At 37.2% G+C, this 10827-nt stretch overlaps 1 protein-coding gene across 1 annotated transcript; it reads right to left on the reverse strand.

The window, feature by feature from the left end:
- Positions 1 to 713: 713 nt before the first annotated feature.
- On the reverse strand, positions 714 to 10536 carry LOC117319818 (phosphatidylinositol N-acetylglucosaminyltransferase subunit C-like). Its single transcript, XM_033874551.1, has 6 exons — positions 10105 to 10536; positions 7183 to 7337; positions 5442 to 5610; positions 4123 to 4270; positions 3738 to 3904; positions 714 to 1629 (listed from the first exon to the last, which is right to left on the reverse strand). Exons 2-6 carry the CDS (start codon positions 7304 to 7306, stop codon positions 1584 to 1586), a joined length of 654 nt encoding a protein of 217 aa, XP_033730442.1. The 5' UTR covers positions 7307 to 7337; positions 10105 to 10536; the 3' UTR covers positions 714 to 1583.
- Between the last annotated feature and the right edge of the window lie 291 nt (positions 10537 to 10827).

Consider the following 10827-nt stretch of genomic DNA (forward strand, 5'->3'; position numbering starts at 1 on the left):
TCACAACGGCTAGTTACTGGTCGCCGGTCTATGTGTGACCGCTGACTATACGGGGAGTCAGTGACTAGCAATATGTATAATCAAACATGATATGACGCTATGACTGTTCCTATGTATTTTCATCGACCACCTAACCCCTGGTGTTTGCTGCTGACCACCAACACTACTTATAGTATGGTCGCTGACATTCCCGCCGACTACCTTGTAGTTGCTGACTTGACCGTCGACTACAGTACCTGTTTGTAGTCGCCAACTAATTTGTAGTCGCTAACCTATCAGCCTCTGTCAAACACTCTGTGTTAAAATGACTAGTTGATGGATCAAGGAAAAGACCGTGGTCACATCTATCTTTCCATAACTATCTACCTTTCTTAGGGTCTCTCCGCTTCTGTCTGCACAGTTTGGATGCCGAAATCAGAGTCTTGTGTTTGATTGATTGATTGATGGGGCTTAACGTCCTTGTTCCGGTTATAACCGAGCCTAGGACACAGAGTCTCGTGTTCTGTCAGAGCCGGCTTTTATACCCTCCGATATAGATCATCTGAGTCATTCAAGTGTTTTACATGTAAGGGTAGAATTACATAATCAAGCGTGCGGGAGAATGCACGAGAATAGCTAATGACCCGGATGAACACATGTAAACAATACACAACGATGCCTGATCGGTATGTGTTATCTATTTTCATTACACTATTCGCTTTTTTTTTTTACACCAAAAGGTGCCGATTGCGGACTTGTTTACCAATTAAAAAAAAAAAAAAACAATTTGGGCCACACGTTAAATATTTCCACTGTTCAACAAATGCAGAAACATCTTGCACTTTTACTGTTCAACAGATCTTGGAATTCTATAGTTCGACTGATGTAGAACATTGCAACAGATCTAGGACTTCCGCTGTTCAACCAATACAGAGACGTCATGCAAAGTCACTGTTCAACATATCTTGGCCTTCTATAATTCAACTGATGTACAAACATTGCACTTTCACTGTTCAACAGATCTTGGACTTCTACTGTTCAACCAATGCAAAAACGTCTTGCACTTTCACTGTTAAACAGATCTTGGACTTACGCTGTTCAACCAATGCAGAAACATCTTGCACTTTCACTGTTCAACAGATCTTGGATTTCCGCTGTTCAACCAATACAGAAACGTCTTGCACTTTCACCGTTAAACAGATCTTGGACTTCCGCTGTTCAACCAATACAAAACGTCTTGCAAAGTCACTGTTCAACAGTGACTTCTATAGTTCAACTGATGCAGAAACATTGCACTTCTATTGTTCAACAGATCTTGGACTTCTACAGTTCAACCGAAGCGGAAACATATTGCACTTACACTATTCAATAGATCTTGGACTGTCACTGTTGTACCGATGCGGAAACATCTTGCACTTTCATTGTTGAACAGATCTTGGACTTCTTCTTTTCAACCAATGCAGAATCATCTGGCTGTTTTAGTGTGCAACAGATGTTCACTGTTCAAGAGGTGTAGAGACATCGTTGCGCTGTTTAACAGATGTGAAGACATCTGAGACTTTTAGAGTATTCATCTACCTGAGGGTAATGTATTACTGCCGTTTTCATTTGGTTTGAATGACAGCTTCATCCCAGGGACCGTATATATTGCTGAAAAGAAATGGAAATATGAGAAATACCAAGTTTAAAAGAGTCTAAGGTCTGTATATAAATTCCAACAATAATACTGTATTATAAGGGAAATACAAACGGTCTAGAACATGCTATGTATACAAGATCATGGTAACATAGTAATATACTAGATAGGGAGGCAGTAGGAAAATAACAAGAGGCCCAGGCGCCTTAACGGTCATCCGACTCTAAAGTAAAGACCCTTATACTATTGTAGTATGCATTCTCTGCAGCAGGTTTAGTGGCACTGTTGGCCATGGTGGCCATCTTAGATTTCTGACTGACCCAATAAATAACAACACTTGGCCAGAACCATCTCAGGATCATTTCTGGCAAGTTAGAGCTGAATCCCACTGGTGGAATTTGAGTAGAAGTTTGAAATAGGTATTGTTCAGGAAATATAGTGGCACTGTTGGCCATGGTGGCCATCTTGGATTTCTGACCGACCTAATAAATAACAACACTTGGTCTGGACCATCTAAGGATAATTTCTGGAAAGTTAGAGCTGAGTCCCACTGGTGGAATTTGAGAAGAAGTTTGAAATAGGCATTGTTCAGGAAAACCATGATTGCACAATCATGTTACAAAATGGCCGCCGTGGCTGCCAAGTCAAAGATTTTACAAGGCCGAAAAATAACAACACTTTGTTGGCACTCTTCCTTAACATCCTCACCAATTTCCAGCTCAATGGCACCAGTGGAACTGGAGAAGAAGTTATTCAAAATGTGTTTTTCAAGATGGTGGCCATCTTAGATTTCTGGCCAACCCGATAAATAACAACACTTGGTTAGGACCATCTCAGGATCATTTCTGGTAAGTTAGAGCTGAATCCCACTGGTGGAATTTGAGAAGAAGTTTGAAATAGGTGTTGTTCAGGAAAACCATGATTGCGCAATCATGTTACAAAATGGCCACCATTGCTGCTATGTCCAAGTTTTTACGAAGTCGAAAAATAACAACACTTTATTGGCTAAAAATAACACTATGTTGGCTCGCCTTCCTTGACATCCTCACCCATTTCCAGCTCAATGGCACCAATGGAACTGGAGAAGAAGTTTAAAATGTGTTTTCAAGATGGTGGCCATGGCGGCCATCTTGGATTTCAGACCAATCCAAAAAATGACAACACTTGGTCAGGATCCTGTCAGGAACATTTCAGGCAAGTTTCAGCTCAATAGCACTAGTGGAACTCAAGAAGACGTTTAAAATATGTTTTTCAAGATGGCGGATATGGCGGCCATCTTTGATCTCAGACCAATCCAAAAAATAACAACACTTGGTTGGGATCATCTCAGGAACATTTCTGGCAAGTTTCAGCCCAACAGCACTGGTGGAACTTGAGAAGAAGTTTAAAATGCGTCTTTCAAGATGGTGGCTATGGCGGCCATCTTGGATTGCGGACCGACCCGAAAAATAAAAACACTTGGTCGGGATCATATCAGAATCATTTCAGGCAAGTTTCAGCCCAACAGCACAGGTGGAACTTGAGAAGAAGTTTTAAATGTGTTTTTCAAGATGGCGGCCATCTTGGATTTCTGGCCAACCCGATAAATAACAACACTTGGTTAGGACCATCTCAGGATCATTTCTGGCAAGTTTCAGCTCAATAGCACTGGTGGAACGTGAGAAGAAGTTTAAAATAAGTTTTCAAAATGGCGGCTATGGCGGCCATCTTGGATTTCAGACCGACCCGAAAAATAACAACACTTGGTCAGGACCATCTCAGGATCATTTCTGGCAAGTTTCAGCTTAATCTCACTGGTGGAACTTGAGAAGAAGATTGAAATGTGAAAAGTTTACGGACGGCACACGACGGACGACGACGGACAAAGCACGATATATATCGATGGCTATAGGTTATCCTGACCCTTCGGTTCAGATGACCTAAAAAGACACATCAATATTGTTCTATATAGTTAAGTTAAATATATTTTGGGACTGGCTAATTTCTTTTAAATATATTCATGACATTCGTTATTTTTTTCTCTGCTTTTGTTTGGTTTTTTTTTTTGCTTGAGGGAAGGAGGTCGATATTATTTTTTTAACCATAATATCATGACACCCAATTAGAGAGAATGGACATTTACTTTTTGTAAGGCTGAAGACTGATGAGCCAAGCTGGACATACGAATGTGATGAACAATATGAGCAATATCCCCAGGACAGCTGCAACTGCTGACACTGTTACCAAAGCAACAATGGATACACAACATAGGGTCAAGGTCATTCCAATCTGGCTTCCTGGGATAGCCTTCTGTATAAACAAAATCTCATTTTTATAGATTTTAAAAATCTACATGGAAATTCATTATTTTCATCTTACCTTCAATTAAAATGACTTGCAAATATTTGAATCAGTAGAGCAACACTGTTGATTTAAATGTACATGTACATATGTATTCACAATGAGAATTCAGTTTTTCATTTCTTGTCTGCAATGAAATAGCCTGCATGATTAATATGTCAACTTGCCTTCATTTGTTTCCTCAACATTGGCCAGAGACCAAACACGAGTAGGGAAAGTGTGACTGTAGCAAAGGCATGCCATGTTGTATGGAGTCTGGAGGCCAGACACACCGAGGCGAATATCCCAGCATTGAGAGACAAAGCCTCTGAAACCCTGTAGATACAATATAATATCAGTTTATCTGATGTGTTTACAATAACAACAGTTTTACTGTATATCACCAACAGTATTATACATGTACATGTAAAAATGTTTCATGTTGTATAATTGCTGCTTTTACTAAATATCACAATCACAAAAACAACGCTGGATAACTAAAACTGCTGATTATGTTTGAAAGTAGTAATACCAAATTAACACAAATATTTCCATACTACCAAAAGTTTCGAAAGTAAATCATGACAATGTTCAGCTTTTTCCAATTCATTTTATATACAATGTATAACAATAACTGGTTGTGCGACCTCAATAAGAGATTAAACCGAGACCCCCCTACAACACTCCTACTCAATGCCAACAGAACAATGGCTATAGTCAACAAGACAAAATGTATAATAGGTTATTATGTCTGTAGTCATTACCAACATAAATAATAGAGCTAATTGATTTAAAAAGTAAATTATGAAAATGTTTATCAAAACACCTAGCAATAGGCGGAGTCATGTAGGCAGTAAACCTATAACTAACTTATTAACTACCAATTTTCTCCCTATAAAAAAATAATGAACATTAAAATATTTTAAATCAGATTACAATACAGTTATTATATAATTTACCAATATGTCTACCAGATAGATAGTTACTAGTCCTGTGTTAGAAATAGAGGTTACACAACGAGTGGTTGTTGGATATGGAATTTATTTCACACGAGTAAGTTATTTTTTAAAAGTTACTAAAGACACGAGCTTTAGCGAGTGTTTTTTGCAACTTTTAAAAAATAACTTACTCGTGTGAAATTAATTCCATATCCAACAATTTCGAGTCGTGTGACCTGTTTCTACCACAATGATATCGGTTTAGGGAAACGTGGCCAAGTATAATTTCGCGTATGCAAATAAAGTGTACCGGTGACGTCTGGCACCCGGTGATGTGACGTCATTAGATTATTGATGACGTCAATAACAATTGCAGCTTGGGTCAAAGTTCACCGTGTTAGCCAATCAAAATGTGTACAGAGTTTATACCACGTGTGGTATAAACAGATTGTTAATCAACAGCTGTAATGATTAACTGATGGTCTGAGAGTTGAATAACACAGGGTATTGTGGTAGAAACAAGTTTTATCAAGTATTGTTGTTATATAATCTTTCACTTTCAGGCTTACATTGCAGCGCTTGCTCCGTAGTCATGGAAGATGAGGTTAGCGAGCAGCATCACTGTTGTCATGGCGTAAATGGTATCAGTGGAGATAGTTTCTGTCAATGAGACCAGAACTGGAGACAAGCCAAAACTGAACCCCGTAAATATCACAGCTGTCTTCAAATCATCTAGCACTGAAACAAACAAATAATATAAAATGTTAATTTGACACTAATGACTAAATGTTGATGAGGGGTAAACCAATTATAAAAAATAAACAGCCACCATATTTATCCTAAAATAAGCCACTTCCCTTGTGTACAATTTTTAACATTAAAGTTTACCTGGTACTAAATTTTAAATAGATGATTCTGCAAAAATGAAGAAGAGGATTTATCTGTGGGTTTACATGCAGAAAAAATTAGTAACAGAGCTGGAACCAAATCAAAATTTGCACCCACTAAAAGAACAAGTTATACAGTAACTCAATCCATTATACATTAAGCTGCAAAATTATCCTTAGGTTTATCATGCCTGTATACATATCAGCATGTATTGATATGATTTGTATTATATTACAATGATTAACAATAGCCAGAACTTTTTTCAGAACACCCATAGACTGGCGAATCTCCATTCCTGATATTTTTTCTGAAATTGTACTGCTTAATTTGTGCTCAATTAAAACAAAAAAAAATCAGTCTGTAAGTATACCAGATACCAAGCAACCTCCCCCACAGCTATAACTGTACAAACTCCCCACAGCTATAACTGTACAAACTGAAGTTTTTATATTTAAGAAATAATTAAGGATGATTCGTGTATTATTGCAGGATATACAACGAGGACGAGGATATTTTGCAATTGAATAAATAACGAAGGCCGCAGGCCTGAGTTATTAATTAAAATTGCAAAATATCCGAGTCCGAGTTGTATATCCTGCAACAATACACGAATCATCCTTAATTATTTCTTAAATGACACGAGTCAAAGTTGATTATTTCTATTCTACCATGTACTGTTTAGTTCTGAGATCGGCCTCTTTCTAATAGAAAAACAGCAAAGAAACCCCGAGAAAATTTTGTAATTTGTTTCTTGAGTATTGCATTATTTGTTGATGAAATATACAGGCAATTCAGTACTACGATCAAGAGCATCTATCATATGGCATTGATTTTGAAAATTAAAAAAAAAAGGATAATAAAAAAGAAAAAAAAGGGGGCCTCCATAGGATTCGAACTCGCGTCGTGATAAAAATGTATGGAAAGACTAACCCATTAGCCCACTCGGCTATAGTAACCTTTCATAAAATTGGTGAATATTAGATATATAAAATTGTTACAGCCGTGACTCCCGACTGTGTATTATTGGCACGAGCGTGGGTTATTGGAAAATAATACATGGTTTTAAACCAATCAAAACTGGCGTTGCATATATAGCAAACATGGTAGAATGTTACATATCCTTATGGGTGGGTGACTGTTGTACATGTACATGTAGGCACAGGTGACTGAAAGAATAGCTGTTATAACTTTTATTTTTAAAATGTTTTTTTAAATTTTTTTATAACATCTTTTTTCTTTGGTGTTGTTTTCATTATGCAAAATATCAAATTATCAATTTGACAAAGTATGAAATACATTTTGAATGAATGATCTACAGTGCAGTCACTCATACATGTACATGTATAAGTAAATTTGTATCAGGTATGTGGAAGAGGTCTTTTAGTTTCTTCATTAATTAATCAACCTTTAATCCTTGCTCACCTGTTCTATGTGGACCTTTGATTCCTATCACATGGTCTGTGTAAAGCTTGACCAGGTAACCAACCATGGTAACCGCTGCCATGGCTATCACTAACAACCGCGGCGATAGTTTCTGGTTGTACATGTAGATATAGGCAACCACAAAGAGGCACAAACTGTAATAAAATTTATCAACTTTATAATTATACCGTATTGAACATACTGTATTTTATCTCAAAAATACCTGGTTAGCATAAATTAACACACATTCCAACAAGAGGCCCAAGGGCCTTAACGGTCATCTGACTCTAAATTAAAGAACATTATACTATTGTAGTATGTATTCTCTGTAGCAGGTATAGTGGCACTGTTGGCCATGATGGCCATTGTGGAATTTGGATAAACACGAAAAATAGCACTTGATCAAGACTATCTCAGGATCATTTCTGGTAAGTAAGAGCTGAATCCCACTGGTGGAATTTGAAAAAAAGTTTGAAATAGGTGTTGTTCAGGAAAACCATGATTGCGCAATCATGTTACAAAATGGCTGCCGTGGCAGAGGCAAAAAAATAACAACACTTTGTTGGCTCTGCTTCCTTAACATCCTCACCAATTTCAAGCTCAATCGCACCAGTGGAACTGGAGAAGAAGTTTAAAATGTGTTTTTCAGGATGGTTGCCATGGCGGCCATCTTGGATTTCTAACTGACCCATAAATAACAACACTTGGCCAGGATCATCTAAAGATCATTTCTGGTATGTTAGAGCTGAATCCCCCTGGTGGAATTTGAGAAGAAGTTTCAAATAGTTCAGGAAAACCATGATTACATAATCATGTTACAAAATGGCCACCTTAGCTGCCATGTCAAAGTTTTAACGATGCCGAAAAATAACAACACTTTGTTGACTATCTTTCCTTAACATCCTCACCAGTTTCCAGCTCAATTGCACCATTGGAACTGGAGAAAAAGTTTAAAATGTGTTTTTCAAGATGGTTGCCATGGCGGCCATCTTGGATTACTGACTGACCTGAAAAATAACAACACTTGGTCAGGACCATCTCAGGATCATTTTTGGTAAGTAAGAACTGAATCCCATCGGCGGAATTTGAGAAGAAGTTTCAAATAGGTGTTGTTCAGAAGAACCATGATTGCGCTATCATGTTACAAAATGGCCAACGTGGCTGCCATGTCAAAGTTTTTACAAAGCCAAAAAATAACAACACTTTGGTGACTATCTTTCCTTAACATCCTCACCAGTTTCCAGCTCAATTGCACCATTGGAACGGGAGAAAAAGTTTAAAATGTGTTTTTCAAGATGGTTGCCATGGCGGCCATCTTGGATTTCTGACTGACCTGAAAAATAACAACACTTGGTCAGGACCATCTCAGGATCATTTTTGGTAAGTAAGAACTGAATCCCACTGGTGGAATTTGAGAAGAAGTTTCAAATAGGTGTTGTTCAGAAGAACCGTGATTGCGCAATCATGTTACAAAATGGCCGACGTGGCTGCCATGTCAAAGTTTTTACGAAGCCGAAAAATAACAACACTTTGTTGGCTCTCCCTCCTTAACATCCTCAACAATTCCCAACTCAATCGCACCAGTGGAACTGGAGAAGAAGTTTAAAATGTGTTTTTCAAGATGGTTGCCATGGCGGCCATCTTGAATATCTGACCGACCTGAAAAATAACAACACTTGGTTGGGATCATCTCAGGATCATTTCAGGCAAGTTTCAGCTCAATAGCACTGGTGGAACTCTAGAAGAAGTTTCAAATGTGTTTTCAAAATGGCGGCTGTGGCGACCATCTTGGATTTCAGACTGACCCGAAAAATAACAACACTTGGTCGGGACCATCCCAGCATCATTTCAAGCAAGTTTCAGCTCAATCCCACTGGTGGAACTTGAGAAGAAGTTTGAAATGTGAAAAGTTTACGCACGATGGACGGCGCACGGCGCACAACGCACGACGACGGATGAAACATGTTGACTTTGGGTCAGATGACCTAAAAACGCAACTACCACACAACATTAATTAGGTATCACAAAAATATTGATAATAAATTGTAATTCATCTGTACAATACATGGGCTGTCATATGAAATAAAGGCAGAAACCAATATATAATGTGATGCAATATGTTTTCATTTATTTTTGCTTTCTTTACTCAGCTGGTTGTCCTATATCTTTTATTTGGTATACACAATGTCCTAATGAGTGATCACAACTTGAGAATGTAGAACAAATATCTCATTATTGTCCCATTTGTCTATAATTTTCACATCATTATCATATTAATATATCCCTATCATTTCACAGAGATAAGACCTTAAACAAAAGTAGTCTGCATTTTAAATTTATATAAATATATCTTAGGTCTCTGCTTAAACCCATAACTTACTTTCAGAACTTTATTCTATTTATATACCATGACCTACTTTTGAGGACATTATGGTCTGAAGGTGTATGTCACGTTGTTGAGTAATGGCATATATATATATATATATAGTACCTGAGCTGGAGGCAAGGGTACTTTTCATCATGAGACAACACTACCAAACCATAGTGCCTCCAAAAGAAGGCAATATTTTTTTTAACATGTAGTACATCACATTTACAGGTAACTTTGCCTGAATTTCGTTTCAATGGAATATTTCACCACTTGAGGGTCTATCAGCACCAACCATTTTCATCATCAGTGTCCACCACAACAGTAAAAGTGACGTCACATTTTCATATCAGAGCGACAAGAACAGAAGACTAAATGCTTTATCAAAATTCCTTACGTCAATCATGGACTTAAATATAAATCTAATTTACAATTGCAAGTCTGTGCACCAACTGACACTTAATTTCAAGTAGCAACTGTTTTGATAATAATGAGTAAGAATTTTTTGAGGTACTTTTTTGATCCGATACATGAATGTTTTTTTTGGTCATTACCTGCTGATTTGCTGCGTCACTTCACCAGAATTCCTTACAACTGACCAATAGGAATAGGTTCTAGTGTATACTGCAATGGAAAAACAAAATAGAAATACACACTGTATACATGCATGCACTTTAGCAATACGATAAATAACTTTCTTAAAATGGGAGCAAACCAATAAACCTCGATCCGACCCCTTTTTTCAGGAATCGTACACCCAATTAGAACACAAAAGCTAGTGCATCTATTGTGATTTCTTGAGTATTTCTATAAATTACAAATGTACACTTAACAAAATGTGTGGTATAACAAACTATATCACCTGTTTATACAGTTTAGTGTAAGCTAACATTTACACCGTGGTGCACTACATTTAAACTACAGGTAAACTAGTAGTACACTACATTTAAGCTACAGGTAAACCAGTAGTGCACTACATCCAGTCAGGTGTGACCACAAATCCCCCTATACAGGTACTGGACAGTGCAACTGGACACCTGTGTTAGATACCTGTAGTTGTTACATATACAGACCTGTGTAAATTGACTGCCTTATATCTGTCATCCTGACTTTACCAGATATATTTAAATCTTGATAAAATTTTATCTAATATTAACTCAAAATAAATTGGCTGTGTTTCTTATATGATATATTGCACAAGAGGACTTAAAACTCTATCAATTGGATTTTTATAATTATTTGGGTGTTTTATCATTGATTTTGTTTTAAAAAATTCA

This window comes from Pecten maximus, unplaced genomic scaffold, assembly GCF_902652985.1.
Source record: "Pecten maximus unplaced genomic scaffold, xPecMax1.1, whole genome shotgun sequence".
Taxonomy (NCBI): Eukaryota; Metazoa; Mollusca; class Bivalvia; order Pectinida; family Pectinidae; genus Pecten; species Pecten maximus.